The following is a 17,034-nucleotide window of genomic DNA, read 5'->3' as shown; positions in this document are numbered from 1 at the left end:
AAAAAACAGCTTAAATCATAGAATTTGGGGGTCATTTTGATCCCAAAATATTATTAACCTCAAAAACCATAATTTACACTCATTTTCAGTCTATTCTGAATACCTCACACCTCACAATATTATTTTTAGTCCTAAAATTAGTCCTAAAATAATTGTAAAATTTACAATTATGGACGGGCTGCCGAGTGCCGACACAGAGGTAGCCACAGCCGTGAACTACCGCACTGTACTGTGTCTGCTGCTAATATAGACTGGTTGATAAAGAGATAGTATACTCGTAACTAGTATGTATGTATAAAGAAAGAAAAAAAAACCACGGTTAGGTGGTATATACAATTATGGACGGGCTGCCGAGTGCCGACACAGAGGTAGCCACAGCCGTGAACTACCGCACTGTACTGTGTCTGCTGCTAATATAGACTGGTTGATAAAGAGATAGTATACTACTAATATTATATATACTGGTGGTCAGGTCACTGGTCACTAGTCACACTGGCAGTGGCACTCCTGCAGCAAAAGTGTGCACTGTTTAATTTTAATATAATATTATGTACTCCTGGCTCCTGCTATAACCTATAACTGGCACTGCAGTAGTGCTCCCCAGTCTCCCCCACAATTATAAGCTGTGTGAGCTGAGCAGTCAGACAGATATATAATATATATAGATGATGCAGCACACTGGCCTGAGCCTGAGCAGTGCACACAGATATGGTATGTGACTGACTGAGTCACTGTGTGTATCGCTTTTTTCAGGCAGAGAACGGATATATTAAATAAACTGCACTGTGTGTCTGGTGGTCACTCACTATATTATGTACTCCTGGCTCCTGCTATAACCTATAACTGGCACTGCAGTAGTGCTCCCCAGTCTCCCCCACAATTATAAGCTGTGTGAGCTGAGCAGTCAGACAGATATATATAATATTATATATAGATAATAGATGATGCAGCACACTGGCCTGAGCAGTGCACACAGATATGGTATGTGACTGAGTCACTGTGTGCTGTGTATCGCTTTTTTCAGGCAGAGAACGGATTATAAAGTAAACTGCACTGTCCTCACTAGTAAACTCTCTCCACTCAGTCTCTACACTTCTACAGTAACAGTACTCCTCCTAGTCAGCTCCAGTAAATCTCTCTCAGTCTCTTATAATCTAAATGGAGAGGACGCCAGCCACGTCCTCTCCCTATCAATCTCAATGCACGTGTGAAAATGGCGGCGACGCGCGGCTCCTTATATAGAATCCGAGTCTCGCGATAGAATCCGAGCCTCGCGAGAATCCGACAGCGTCATGATGACGTTCGGGCGCGCTCGGGTTAACCGAGCAAGGCGGGAAGATCCGAGTCGCTCGGACCCGTGAAAAAAAACATGAAGTTCTGGCGGGTTCGGATTCAGAGAAACCGAACCCGCTCATCTCTAATGTACAGTTGTTATCGCCATATCACATGTACAATTGTTGTTATTGCCACATCACACGTATGTACAAATTGTTCTGTTACTGCCACAACACATTTACAACTGTTCTGCAATTGCTACATCACATGTACAATAACCCTCTTGTTGCCACATCACATGTACAATTGCCCTGTTATCGCCACATCACATGTACAATTGTTTTGTTATTGCCACAACACATGTACAATTGCCCTGTTGTCGCCACATCCCATATACAATTGTTCTTTTGTTGCCACATCATATGTACAATAGCCCTGTTATCGCCACATCATATGTACAATAGCCCTCTTGTTGGCACATCACATGTACAATTGCCCTGTTATCGCCACATCACATGTACAATTGTTCTTTTGTCGCCACATCACATGTACAATTGTTCTTTTGTCGCCACATCACATGTACAATTGCCCTGTTATCGCCACATCACATGTACAATTGCCCTGTTATCGCCACATCACATGTACAATTGACCTATTATCGCCACATCAAGATAGTGATAACAGAAAACAAACAATTGGATAAATTACTCTTAATTTTTTTTTTTGCTTTTTAATCAGTGTAGAGAGCATCAGCTTCCCACAACTCCCCACAGACACCAATATAATACACATATAAATGTAAATCATCTTAGCAAGAAGAAAGTCTTCAGCTGTGTCAGCTATGTTTGAACAGTCTACCTCTTGGTTATGTGGGCTGGAAAGCTGTTCCTGAGATTACCTACTCCCGAGAGGGGAGGTGCACTGTAAGTCAGCAATCTGTTCCACCCATACTGCCGTATCACACACACTCACCACTCGCCGAAGCTGCAGCACTCACCTCCCATTATCCCGGCCTACTCCCCACACTCGGATGCTCACAATGGGCTGTGAATGTAGGAGGGTGTGGTCCATGGGGTCTACCAAATTTAGCATGTCATTTTCCAGAATTAGGTACATATCTTTGCCCTGTAATGAGGAACAGAAATACTCAGTTCTCGCCATTTAATAAATTCCAGCTGAAAGTAAAACAAAACCACATACATCTATAGCTCAACTGATAGTATATGGAACAATGGTCAATACAGCGGTCTTGCAAATATATGGAAAAACTGACAAGTACACAAGTCAGGCCACTTGCATAGTTTCATAAGTGCTAAAGCTGGGGACACACTATACAATATATTGTGTGATACTGGTACTTCGACCAATCTGCATGACCACTGTACAGTAGTATATAGTGTGTACATCTCATCTGTCGTTCACACCTGTCGTTCATTGAATCGTTCCATTGGATGTGCAGAACATCCAAATGGGAGTGGTATTGTTACATGAAGCATACAACAATATATTGCGCCATCGTACGATGTGCCGTGTAGTGTGTATGGCTATAGATAGCATTACATCACATCACTGCGTCGCTTTGTCGTTTAGGTGTGTACCCAGCTAAATAATTTAACATAATTTCCTACCAAACTTTGGTAGTGAATAATGAAATCTTCTCACATCACGTGCACAACACAGAGAGCTGCGGGCTGTTATTATTTGATAAGATCCTCTGACGAAACCACCATGCTATAAGTGCTGAGAAACGCGTAAGGCTGCTTTTTATTTAACTGGACTCTTTATTTGGACATACTCCTCCAGTGGATCCCTAGGATGAGTGTGATTACCTCCATTATCTTATATTGCCGGTACCAGCACACCCCAATAGCGGACGGTGAACAAACATTTAAAGATATGGGAATTTGCTCCCTCCATGTCTGACTGTAAGTAAAGAACCCAGTGATACACACAGAGAGCTACAATTTGCAGAGGTCGAGGATAGCGCTGTGGTTATCAAGTCAGGAGTGCAGCGCTCTCCCACTGTCTAATCTGTGCTTGAACTGCTATAAAGGAGGTGAGCTTAACACAGTGACTTTGAGGGCTGCATTCAGACACTTTCTGTCATTAACAACTCAGCTTTAAGTACTTTGGGGGATATTAATAAAGCATAATTATCTTATAAAGGCTGGAATATGTGATATTTATGTTTTGTGGAGATGACGATAAATATCTCCTCACCAGTGGCAGTTGTAGCGCAGTCCACAATTCAATAAGGAGAGCCACACCAATTGCTTCTCCAAACACTGCCAGACATTGCTGTTCAGGACTCACTGGCAGTTGGTGTGTCTCCCCTGTTTGAATTTTGGACTGTGCTGCAACTGCCACTGGAGAGGAGATATTTATCCCCATCTCCAGAAAACATAAATAACACATTTTCCAGCTTTTATGAGATAATTATGTTTTCTTAAATATCCCCCTTTGTATCAACCAATTTCAATGATCTTTTGTTGACAGCTACTATTTAATATCAGTAAGTGCAATTTGCTGGACATACACATCCTTATCAGCCATATACAAATTAATTTCTGTGAGATCCTCGAGTAAGAAGAGTAAAATTACTCTATTTTAAAAAATGTGTATTCATTGTTATATTTATATTCTACATGTCTGTGATTTTTATAATTTATTATTATTAAAACTATGACAGCGCTCCCTTGGTAACTGAATTACCTTTTTTAGTTAATGGTTTCTTTTGGCACTTCAGTATTGTCAAGCTGGGAGCTGCTTTACAATTGTTATAATTGCTATTAATTGTTTTTAAATCAAACAGGATTGTTGGCTTTTCAAGCGCTATGAACAATTTGTTTTTGTTTTTTATTATTAGATTCACTTTATATTGCAGCTATGTATTTAGCAATGGTGAGATGCCTTAAATGTCATATTTACCTACAGCAGGGGTGGGGAACCTCCGGACCGCAGGCCGTAAAAGGCCCGCAAAGCCGTTTGTTCCAGCCCATCCGCTTGTGTGTCAGCGAGACACGCCGCTGGACACAGCTGTCAGGGCAGGGAGGAGAGCGCAGCTATATGTCCGGCAGCAACGGCGGGTAGGACCTCAAACCAGCTGCCGGTTTGTGAGCGAAATCAGAGTTCGCAGACCGGCAGCCAATCAGGAGCCGCCGCTGATGGTCCGTGAGCTCTGATTGGCTCACGAACCGGCGGCTGGTTTGAGATCCTATACGCCGCTGCCGTCCGACATACCCACGCTCTCCTCCCTGCCCTGAGCCCCTGACAGCTGAGAAACACCACCGCCGGACGGAGCAGCAGCCGGATGGAGCAGCAGCAGCGGTGATCCTCACAGTGGGGTGGGGGACATTTGTGTATCTGGCACTGTGGGGGCATTTGTGTATCTGGCACTGTGGGTGCATTTGTGTATCTGGCACTGCACTATTGGGGGCATATGTGTATCACGTCCCATTTTAATTGGCCACACCCATTTTTTGACGCTAAGTACCTCTAAGGGGCATAACTACTGGGAAGGGCAGGGTAATTTTTAAGTTGATAATTTTTGTATGGGCCCTGAAGGATTTTATAAATATCCAAATGGCCCTACAGTCATATGCAAACCTGGATGTGGAGCCGTAATAACTGGGAATGAGCGTTTCTTTTGTAATAAACCGTTGTTTACTTATTAATGCTAATTATTTTTATTGAATTGAATTCGGCACATCACAGTAGAATTGACATAAATTAAAACGATAAAATATAGCAAATACAGTAAACAGCAATCGTCAGTATAGTCATCAATAAAGGATAAATAAATCACAGCTTAACACTGTGCTGTAACCGCATTTAAATAAATAAATAAATATATATGGAAACTAGGGTAGACCTAATGAAAGCGCTAAGTATGGAGCTCAACCTCAAGGCAAACTCCCTGTTAGATGGAGTACAAAAGTGCAGATAAAAGAAAAGGGGGTGTCTTAAGGGAGCTTAATCAAGGTATTATCTTCCAGGATTTGACCACAGTTCACTTAAAAAACTCCAATTTATTTGTATAAAAGTGTTAGACAGTGAATCACATTGAATAACAAATGGCTGACATATTTAAAATACAGACATCAGATATAATGTACCTGTCAATTCTATTAAACCAATCTACAACCGTTGGGGGAGGGGGGAGAACACCAGCGTACAAGGATTACAGACTTTGCAGCATTGTTTAAATGACATAGCAATGATTTTTTTTATAACTTTAGATAGATCCAGACGAGAAGTGGAAAAGCCAGAACAAGGGGTCTGTGGGAACTGCTTCCCCCAGAATTATAGCAGAGAGAGAAAGAACATCTTTCCAATATGGTTGGAGAACTGGGCAGAGTCTCCAAATGTGAAATGGATTTCCGGGTCCGTTAGAGCATCGCCAGCAAGTATTAGGGGCACCAAGTCCCCCTATATCTGAATATCTGAATTGGCACAAAGACGTTCAAATGGCGTCAACACTGTATACCAAGTTTTTAGGGAGCCAAGAGATAGTAAAAAATGATGCACTTGCAAATAGCACCAGAAATCTCTTGATGGAAGACCCCATGTATTCTGCAAGTCGGAGAAAGAGACAATCCCGTCCCCACCCACCAACTGATCTATACGGAAGAGACCCACGGCAAACCAAGAGTGGAATGCCTTTGCGTTGGTACCAGGGGGGAAACGTTCGTTGATTAAAAAGGACATGTAAGATGATGTCCACAAGGAAATAGAAGGCAATTTTCTGGTCACTTTCCAACACGCTAGGGTGGGACCAACAGTGGGATGGGAAGGGTTGATGAGGGTGGGAAGCCATGGGACTACAGTAATAGGAGTCGGCAATGAATCTTTCTCTATCAGCACCCATTGTTTGGAAGGGTCTGGGCGGGACCACTCTAAAATCCTGTTCAAGTGACAGGCCTGGTAATATCCCTGAATATTAGGCAGACGTACTCCACCCCTATCTCTCTGTCTCAGGTCTCTTACCACCCCAGATGAAATCTCTAATTAATGATTGGATATCTTGAAACCACTTCAGAGGGATTTTGATGGGTAGAGTCTGAAGTAAATAAAAGAATATTCGGAAGGGAATTCATTTTGAGGATCCACAGTTTCCCAAACCAGGAAAATGACCTTGATTTCCAGGACTGAATATCAGCTCACAATCGTGTCAGCAGTGGAGTTAAATTAATCTCAAACAGGCGTGAGAGGTCTCCTGTAAGGATAACACCTAAATACTTAAGTTGAGAAGTGTGCCAAGAGAAGGGGAATGCTATTTTAAGTCCTGATATGATAGGAAGTGACACTGTTATGTTCAAGGCTACAGATTTAGAATAATTTAGTTTAGATTGTACAATGTCTCAGCTATTTTCTCCGTATCATAGAAGGTATGACTTTTCTCATCTTTAATAGAGGGAATGAACGAGAGGGTTCTCTGAGAATGCAAGGCTCTAGCTAACATCTTACCCGGTTTGTTCCCCCAGCAATAGTATTATTACGGCATTTCCTGAAGGAGAATTTAACTTTGTGTAGAAGCAATTTGTTGAGGGAAGAACGTGTGGAAAAGAGTTCTGCATACGTGTCAGAGGAGAGGGTAGTTTTGTGAGAGGATTCCAGTAATTGCAATTTCTGTAAGAGCCCTTCAATCTGCCCCTGACGTTGTCTGTTAAGGAAAGAGCCCAATTGAATGCATTTTCCCCGAATAACGCATTTATGGGCCTCCCAGGTGGTAAGGCTCGAGACTTCAGAGAGAACATTACAGTCTATGTACATATCTATGATTTCCTCTAATTGGGACCTACAATAAGGATCATTTAGCAACGATTCGTTAATTCACCAGGAGCGGTGGATAGAATCAGGAGCACCAAGCACCAAGTCAAGAGAGATCGGGGAGTGGTCAGACCAAGTCTTGAGACCGATGGATGCATCTTGAACCATCTGCAGATGTCTATGACCTATTAGGATATATTCAATCCTAGAGTACGAATGATGGAGGGACTTAGTAATGTAGTATTAGGATGTAGTATTCTCCAAGCATCGGTCAGCTGATGGACGTGGAGCAAGCGCCTCAATTTTCTTGCTGAGCGATCCGAAATGGAAGCAGAACCTAAAGAAACATCTAAGTGATGGTCTAGAGCCCAGTTGAAGTCACCGCCCACTATTAGAATTCCCTGTTTAAGAGAATCAGTCTCATCCAAGATCTTCTCAAGGAATGGTAGTAGGCCTTGATGTTTACGATTGTAAAACTGGTGTTAAAGATGGAGCAAATTAGTAAAAGACATCTCCCTTCCCCCAAATGGTGAATCTTAACATTAGTGACAGGTGAATTTTTGGCGAACAGGATCGCTACCCCCTTAGACTTGGATTGACTATAATTGCAATAATAAGCAGTGGGGTAATAAGGATTCCTAAGCTGTGACCGAGGAATGGCGGAAGTGAGTCTCCTGGACTAACACAATGTCTGCCTTATCTGCCAGGAAGAAGCGTAGGGCTTGGGACATTTTTTCACGGACATTCAGCCCCCTCGCGTTAATGGAAATTACCCAAAGCACAGGGACCATATGTCAAGGCAGTTGGGTATCACAGATTTTAATAGAAATCGGATCAGGATAGAGATAAAGAGGGAAAGAAAGAAAGAAAGAAAGAAAGAAAGAAAGAAAGAAAGAAAGAAAGAAAGAAAGAAAGAAAGAAAGAAAGAAAGAAAGAAAGAAAAAGAAAGAAATAAAGAAGGGAAGAAACACAGTGTTGAGGAAACATAACCAGGTTGGATACATCAGAAAAAAAGAAAAGGAGAGAAACAAAAAAATGCAATATAAACATACCAGTAAGATAGAAAAAACCCTGCATCTGGACAAAAAGGGGACAAATAGGAACCCATGTCTCAGAGATGGAAAAAAAAAATTGGCAGTTTGGGACACACTGGGGGGCTCTGGCCCTGCCATCTTCTAGGATGAAAGTACAACAGGTAAAATATATTGAATAAGGATAATTGGTGCAGACTAGGGGTCAACTGGGACAGTGTGGGCGCAACTAAGGAAACACAACGTAGCCCATCACAATGAATATATAACAGAGTTACTCATAATTAACATACATGAAGAACCGTACGACCAAGAATGTTATAACATAGGTGCCAGTAACTATCACATTTAAATAGAGTAACAATTGTAGAAATATAACACAAATTAGTAAGAGGTATATATCAAGCCAATGACAGCCTCAGAGGGCTAAAGACTGTAAAGTTCAAAGGAGGATGGTCGAACTGTATACCTGTATGGGAAGTCTCTTCAGTGTAGTCAGGGAGGGTCCAGTGTCTCAAAAGGCCCAGCACTGTTGGATTTGTGTTTAGGATTCTGAACTTGTCACCACCTGTCCTTTTTGGGTGGAGTAAAAGGGACAGAGGTAGGCAGATGAAAAGCTTGCCAATCAGGGAGAGAGATGACCTGTAGACCTAGTGTACAACAGAATTCAGGGGGGGTCTGCAGGAGACTAGAGAGACCGGAGCTTGCCAGCATGCATAACTTGTAAGGAGAACAGGAAGCCCATCTGTACTTCAGCTCCGCCTTATGAAGCGCTGCTGTCAAGGGCTTCAGCAGTCTCCTCTATTGGAGTGTGCGCCATGAGAGATCCTGAAAAAGCTGAACACGGACTCCATTGAATTCCACCCCCTCCAACTCACGTATCTTTCAAAGAATCCCTTCTTTTTGGGAGAAGTAGTGAAGCCTGCAAATAACGTCTCGTTTGGTCAGAAGCAGGGCCTTTAGGTCGGAGAGCTCTATGGGCACGGTCAAATTCAATAGACTCGTTAGGGTTGAGCCCCAGGATTTCTCAGAATATTTTAGTGAGCGAATCGATGAGGCCAGCTGGAGTAACTGTCTCTGTGAGACCCCGAATCCTCAAATTATTATGACGGCCACTGTTATCTAAGTCGTCTAGCTTGTTTTGGATAGCCCTCGTTTCAAGTGCATTTTGAGCGATGATTTCGTGGAGATGGGACAGTTGGTCACCCATGGACTCCTCCTCTTCAAGCGTAACAACTCTAGCTCCCAGGTGTTTAATATCCGATTGTACCGAGACTATCTGGGTATGTAGAGAGTCTTGTGTCACAACTGAGGGCCTGAGCTGACGGGAGGCAGCCTCAGTTGTAGGGGCTGAGATGTACCGGAACCTGGGAGGTTGTATCAGACCCCTGGACATGTAAGTAACATGAATAATAACTGCCCGAAGGCGTGACCACGACAACTTGGATAAAAGTCAATGATGTTTATTATGACAACTCCGCAACACAGCAGCAGTAAAAGAAAACGTAAAAGTCAGCAAATAATAAATACAGTTCCTGGGTACTACAGGATGGCAGGAGCCACAGGGCACTGGTAGTGTGAGATAGTTCTTATGATCTTCTAGATGGAAAGTCCTTACCAGGCCCGACTGTAGCAATGGAGATAACCCAGGATTGTGCCAGCTGGTGTTCCAGGAAAAGCTGGGTTGCTGAAGGTAAAACAGCTGCTGTGGATACTGGCTGGAACCAGACTGTTGTTAGCACGGAGTGGATACTGGCTGGAACCAGTTAAATAATAGATGAACTTGGGAGCGATGAATTATGAACTGAAATGTAGAACTTGAGAGCGGAGAAATAATAATACCGGTGGAGAGTGGTAAAGTGTAGAAAGGACACCGGCCCTTTAAGGGAAGCTGTACTCTGCTGAAAGCTGAGCTGGAAGCAGGTAATGTTGTAGCTGGAAACAGAGGAATCCACAATGGATTGGAGAGTCAGGCTACACCGCAGGTGGAATGCTGGTGCGGGTCTCTATGGTGGAAGTCTTGAGACAGGAGCTGGAACCTGGAAGACAATCACAGGAGAGAGACAAACAGGAACTAGGTTTGACAACCAAAGCACTGACGCCTTCCTTGCTCAGGCACAGTGTATTTATACCTGCAGCAAGGAAGGGATTGGCTAGGCAATTATGCAGATTAACAATACTGACAACAGATTGGAGGAAATGATCAGCTGACAGAATCCAAGATGGCTGCGCCCATGCAGACACTTGGAGGGAAGTTTGGTTTGTAATCCATGTGGTAATGAAAACAGTAATGGCGGCGCCGGCCACTGGAGACAGGAGACGCCAGGCTGACAAGTGCACATCCAACCACGCGGACACAGCGGAGGCCGCGGCTGACGTAATCGCCACTCTGACACTCTGCATGCAGAAGCTCAGGGACGGCGGCGGAGGCCGCGGGAGACGCCATGCCAGATGTAATAAGGCGTTACTGTGACAGCGTCTCAGAGAGACAGTAGAGGATGCAGGAATGTGAACATTAGGATAACAGATGGGATCCGGTCCTGGAGCGCTGAGCCAGCCTTAGGAGGCATCTGATGGGTAAGAAATGGCATCCAGATACCCGGATCGTGACAGCACCCCCCCCTTTAGGAGTGGCCCCAGGACACTTCTTTGGCTTTTGAGGAAACTTGGAATGGAATCTCCGGACCAAGGCAGGAGCATGGACATCAGAAGCATTGGTCCATGAACGTTCCTCAGGGCCGTAACCCTTCCAGTCAATAAGATACTGTAGTTGACCGTAACGGTGACGTGAGTCCAGGATCTTGGCCACTTCATACTCAACGCCTCGTTGAGTTTGGACTTTCGGAGTTGGAGGAAGTGAGGAATGAAACCGATTCAAGATCAGCGGTTTCAACAGGGAAACATGGAATGTCCTGGGTATTTTTAAGAAGGGAGGCAACTGGAGTCTGTAAGCAACAGGATTGATGACTTGTTCAATCTTGAAAGGACCGATATAGCGAGGTGCAAACTTCATACTGGGAACTCTTAATCTCAAATTCTTCGTGGATAACCATACCCGATCACCCACCTTGAGAGCAGGAACTGCTCGACGCTTCTTATCCGCAAACTTCTTGTACCTGAACGATGCCTTGAGCAGAGCTGATCGTACGCTCTTCCAGATATTGGCAAACTGATGCAAGGTGATATCCACTGCGGGAACAGAAGTTGCTGGAAGCGGTTGGAACTCAGGGACTTTAGGGTGGAATCCAAAGTTAGTGAAGAATGGTGTTGAAGCAGATGAAGAATGATACTGGTTGTTATGACAGAACTCGGCCCAGGGAAGTAATTGAACCCAGTCATCTTGAGAGGAGGACACATAGATGCGGAGGAAGGCCTCCAAGTCCTGATTCACCCTCTCGGTTTGACCATTGGTCTGAGGATGGTAAGCCGTGGAAAACTTTAGCTTGACTTGGAGGACTTGACATAAACTTCGCCAGAATTTGGCTGTGAATTGAACTCCTCGATCTGAGATAATTTCTTCAGGAAGACCGTGGAGTCGGAAGATCTCTTGTATGAATACTTGAGCCAACTTGGAAGCTGACGGAAGACCGGTGAGAGGAATGAAGTGTGCCATCTTGGTGAACCGGTCAACTACCACCCAGATGGTATTGAACTTGTTGCACATGGGTAAGTCTGTAATGAAATCCATCGACAAGTGGGTCCATGGTCGACGGGGAACGGATAGTGGAACCAGTTGCCCCGCAGGCGACTGGCGGGATACTTTATGTTGGGCACACTTTGGGCAAGATGCAATAAACTCCAAGACGTCTTTTTTCAGAGTTGGCCACCAATAGGACCTAGAGATAAACTCCAGGGTTTTTTGGATACCTGTATGTCCGGCAAAACGGGAAGCATGGGCCCAATGCATGAGCTTCTTCCTTAGCATCGGCTTCACAAAACTTTTCCCTGATGGGGGCGTAGAGTCCATCCCTACCGTGGAGAATGCCAACGGATTTATAATAGGATGCTTGTCTGAAGACTCTGACTCATTTTCTTGCTCCCATGAGCGGGAAAGGGCATCGGCCTTGCGATTCTGAGAGCCCGGACAGAACTGGAGTTTAAAGTCGAACCTGGAAAAGAAAAGTGCCCATCTGGCCTGACGAGGGTTGAGACATTGTGCGCCCTTCAGGTATAAAAGGTTCTTGTGGTCTGTAAGTATGGTGATTGAATGAGAAGCTCCCTCCAACAGATACCTCCACTCTTCTAGAGCGAGCTTGATGGCTAGCAACTCCTGGTCGCCAATGGCATAGTTGCGCTCAGCTGGGGAGAACTTCCGGGAGAAGAAACTGCAAGGGTGTAAATGGCCATCTTTAGCCCTCTGAGATAACACCGCTCCTACTCCAACGGAGGAGGCATCCACCTCTAGGATGAAAGGAGAGTCGATGTCAGGCTGTTTCAGGACAGGCGCAGAGATGAACCTCTGTTTTAAAAGATGAAAAGCTTGCATGGCTTCTTCAGACCACTTGGACGGGTTAGCACCCTTCTTGGTGAAAGCAGTAATAGGCGCCACAATGGTGGAAAAGTCTCGTATAAACTTTCGGTAATAATTGGCGAACCCTAAGAACCTCTGGACCCCTTTGAGGGTTAAGGGTACCGGCCAATTCTGAATTGCTTGTAGTTTATCAGGATCCATCTCTAGTCCGGAACCGGACACAATGTACCCTAGAAACGGAATGGACTTGACTTCAAAGACGCATTTTTCTAATTTGCAATAGAGATGATTGACACGGAGACGGGACAGAACCTCTTTAACCCAAAAACGATGTTCCTCTAAATCGTTGGCAAAAATGAGGATATCGTCTAGATAGACCACGACATGACGGTATAGAATGTCTCTGAAGATCTCATTGACAAAATGCTGGAAGACAGCTGGAGCATTGCTCAATCCGAAGGGCATGACGAGGTACTCATAATGTCCGTCACGGGTGTTAAAGGCGGTCTTCCACTCGTCACCCTCACGGATCCGGATGAGATTGTATGCACCTCGCAAGTCCAGCTTTGTAAAGATGGTAGCTCCGCTAACTCTGTCAAAGAGCTCAGTAATCAGGGGTAAAGGATAACGGTTCTTGATGGTAATGTCGTTCAAACCTCTGTAGTCGATGCACGGCCGCAGACCACCATCTTTCTTTTTTACAAAAAAGAAGCCTGCGCCGGCTGGGGAAGAAGAAGGTCGAATGAACCCCTTTGCTAGGTTCTCTTTAATGTATTCCTCCATAGAATGCGTCTCAGGCAGAGACAACGGATAAGTTCGGCCTCGAGGTGGAACCTTCCCTGGAACGAGATCAATCGGGCAGTCCCATTCTCTATGAGGAGGAAGGATATCAGCAGAAGCTTTACTGAACACATCCGTGAAATCTTGATATGGAGGAGGTGGAACATCAGACGACCTGGGGGAGGAAGAACAGACAGGCAATACTTTAAACAAACATGTCTCTGCACAGGAGGAACCCCATGCCAGGATTTGCGTAGTCGTCCAATCAATTGTAGGATTGTGAAGACGGAGCCATGGAAGGCCCAGGACCACAGGATGTGTGGCTCTTGGAATCACTAAAAGTTAAATAAGTTCGGAATGAAGAACTCCCACTCTCAGACGAACTGGTAGAGTCCTTAGAGCAATAACAGTATCAAAAATTTTACTGCCATCCACGGCAGTTAAGGAAAAGGAGGAAGGAAGTCTCTCGGTGGGTAGGGACCACCGTTTAACATAGGCTTCAGTAATAAAGTTCCCAGCTGCTCCGGAATCAAGGAGGGCAATGACGTTCCGATAACGTTGAGCAACTTGAAGCGAGACTGGGAGATTACAATCATGAGGAGATGGAGAGGAGATCATTACTCCTAGCCGGCCCTCTCCTGGGCGAGCTAGGGTTTGGAGTTTTCCCGGACGTTCGGGACAGGCATTGATGGTGTGAGACGGAGCTGCACAGTAAAGACAAAGAGACTCAGAGAGGCGTCTTCGGCGCTCAGCAGGAGTTAAACGGGAACGGCCAATTTGCATGGGCTCATCTTTAGATGGTGACAGTTGACGAGGAGGAGGAGCAGAAGATTTTGGAGCAGATGATCTTCCACGCTCAGTTGCTCTCTCTCTGAAACGTAAATCAACTTTCGTGCAGAGTGAGATTAGCTCATCTAACTTAGAAGGTAAGTCTCTGGTAGCTAACTCATCTTTAATAAGCTCAGATAAGCCATGCCAGAATGCAGCATACAGGGCCTCGTCGTTCCATGCCAGTTCGGATGCCAGGATCTGGAACTGTATCAGATATTGTCCTACAGTACGTGACCCCTGGCGTAAACGGAGAATCTCGGATGAAGCTGAGGTTACCCGGCCTGGCTCGTCGAAGATGCGCCTGAATGTTGACACGAATGCAGTGTAAGAAGATAGCAGGGTGTCGGACCTCTCCCATAACGGTGATGCCCAGTCAAGGGCGGAGCCACTGAGAAGAGAGATAATGTAGGCAATTTTTGTACGGTCACTGGGAAAATTGCCAGGTTGTAGCTCAAACTGAATCTCACACTGGTTGAGAAATCCCCTGCAGAATCTTGGAGATCCGTCAAATTTTGCTGGCGTTGGAAGATGAAGACGTGGAGCAGAAATGGGTAAGGTGGGTGGGGTTATAGCTGGAGTCACTGTGGTTGACGCACCAGATGCGCCTGATCCACGGAGAGTTGTCTGAATCCCATCCAGCCGAGTAGAGAGATCCTGGAGACAGCGGATGATGTGGCCCTGTGCAGCCTCCTGATGTTCTAGTCGGGCTGCCAGTTCTTGCATCGGCCTGGCCGCTTGATCCTGGTCTCCGGCTGGATTCATTAGGTCAGTGCTTACTGTCACAACTGAGGGCCTGAGCTGACGGGAGGCAGCCTCAGTTGTAGGGGCTGAGATGTACCGGAACCTGGGAGGTTGTATCAGACCCCTGGACATGTAAGTAACATGAATAATAACTGCCCGAAGGCGTGACCACGACAACTTGGATAAAAGTCAATGATGTTTATTATGACAACTCCGCAACACAGCAGCAGTAAAAGAAAACGTAAAAGTCAGCAAATAATAAATACAGTTCCTGGGTACTACAGGATGGCAGGAGCCACAGGGCACTGGTAGTGTGAGATAGTTCTTATGATCTTCTAGATGGAAAGTCCTTACCAGGCCCGACTGTAGCAATGGAGATAACCCAGGATTGTGCCAGCTGGTGTTCCAGGAAAAGCTGGGTTGCTGAAGGTAAAACAGCTGCTGTGGATACTGGCTGGAACCAGACTGTTGTTAGCACGGAGTGGATACTGGCTGGAACCAGTTAAATAATAGATGAACTTGGGAGCGATGAATTATGAACTGAAATGTAGAACTTGAGAGCGGAGAAATAATAATACCGGTGGAGAGTGGTAAAGTGTAGAAAGGACACCGGCCCTTTAAGGGAAGCTGTACTCTGCTGAAAGCTGAGCTGGAAGCAGGTAATGTTGTAGCTGGAAACAGAGGAATCCACAATGCATTGGAGAGTCAGGCTACACCGCAGGTGGAATGCTGGTGCGGGTCTCTATGGTGGAAGTCTTGAGACAGGAGCTGGAACCTGGAAGACAATCACAGGAGAGAGACAAACAGGAACTAGGTTTGACAACCAAAGCACTGACGCCTTCCTTGCTCAGGCACAGTGTATTTATACCTGCAGCAAGGAAGGGATTGGCTAGGCAATTATGCAGATTAACAATACTGACAACAGATTGGAGGAAATGATCAGCTGACAGAATCCAAGATGGCTGCGCCCATGCAGACACTTGGAGGGAAGTTTGGTTTGTAATCCATGTGGTAATGAAAACAGTAATGGCGGCGCCGGCCACTGGAGACAGGAGACGCCAGGCTGACAAGTGCACATCCAACCACGCGGACACAGCGGAGGCCGCGGCTGACGTAATCGCCACTCTGACACTCTGCATGCAGAAGCTCAGGGACGGCGGCGGAGGCCGCGGGAGACGCCATGCCAGATGTAATAAGGCGTTACTGTGACAGCGTCTCAGAGAGACAGTAGAGGATGCAGGAATGTGAACATTAGGATAACAGATGGGATCCGGTCCTGGAGCGCTGAGCCAGCCTTAGGAGGCATCTGATGGGTAAGAAATGGCGTCCAGATACCCGGATCGTGACAGCTTGCAAGCGAGATTCAAGTGACCTGCATATCTTGCTTAGAAGGGAGCGAGCGGACATGTGTCAAAATTTCCCCAATTTCTCCCCGCAGTTGAGACATTTGAGCCTGAAAGTCACCAGAAGAGGGGGATTGGGCCATTTTAGGGGAATCAGGGGTGACGGTCACAAACGTGGGAGTGGAGAACTCAGAAACTTGCGAAACAGAGAGGAATGACCGAAGATTCAGTTGTGAGGATTTACCTCATGATGATCGGGAGCTCTTCCCTTATGAACCCCTCTTGCCCCTGACCATTAGAAGAGTGTAAGAAATCAGACCATTTTAGTAGTCTGCACCGATATCTGTAGAAGATGGCTAGAGGTACATACCCCCATTAGTGGGAAGGCATGGCAGACAGGAGACGGTTACATATAATCTTCAGGGATGAAAGTCTGCTGTATCAAGGGTCTTCTATGTTGTAGATAACGAAGGGCTCAGTGGAAAAGGGACTGCACAAGAGCAGCAATTTCAACTCAGGTAGTGAGTACACGTAAAGAAGGGCTGGTATTTTCAATCAATATGACTCCATAAATCACTATACTGGGATGTAGCAGGAAACATTCAATGCCGAATTAGCAGTGCCTCAGCCTGCAAACACACAAAGCAGCAATATCGGACGGTAGTTATTTCAGGGGGATTTTGGAACTCAGTGTCAAAATTGTGCTCCTTGGGGGGGGCCACAGTGGCAGAGGATAGCCTCCGGTACCCCTCTGTGATAAGGGGCAGGCTGAGGAGACAAAGCCACAGTGAGC

The 17,034-nt window shown here is 45.5% G+C and overlaps 1 protein-coding gene across 6 annotated transcripts in view; it reads right to left on the bottom strand.

Annotated features, from left to right (window-relative positions):
- The window catches only part of APBB2 (amyloid beta precursor protein binding family B member 2), a 501,466-nt gene that overhangs the window by 160,990 nt on the left and 323,442 nt on the right, over positions 1-17,034 (bottom strand). For all 6 annotated transcript variants that reach the window (XM_063921023.1, XM_063921025.1, XM_063921021.1 and 3 more), the window contains one exon: positions 2,273-2,400. In XM_063921023.1, the coding sequence (XP_063777093.1) occupies positions 2,273-2,400 (128 nt within the window). The remainder of the gene's footprint in view (positions 1-2,272; positions 2,401-17,034) is intronic.

Source organism: Pseudophryne corroboree, chromosome 1 (assembly GCF_028390025.1).
Source record: "Pseudophryne corroboree isolate aPseCor3 chromosome 1, aPseCor3.hap2, whole genome shotgun sequence".
Taxonomy (NCBI): domain Eukaryota; kingdom Metazoa; phylum Chordata; class Amphibia; order Anura; family Myobatrachidae; genus Pseudophryne; species Pseudophryne corroboree.
The sequence above is the reverse complement of the archived record's forward strand: the minus strand, read 5'-3'. Positions and strand labels throughout refer to the sequence as shown.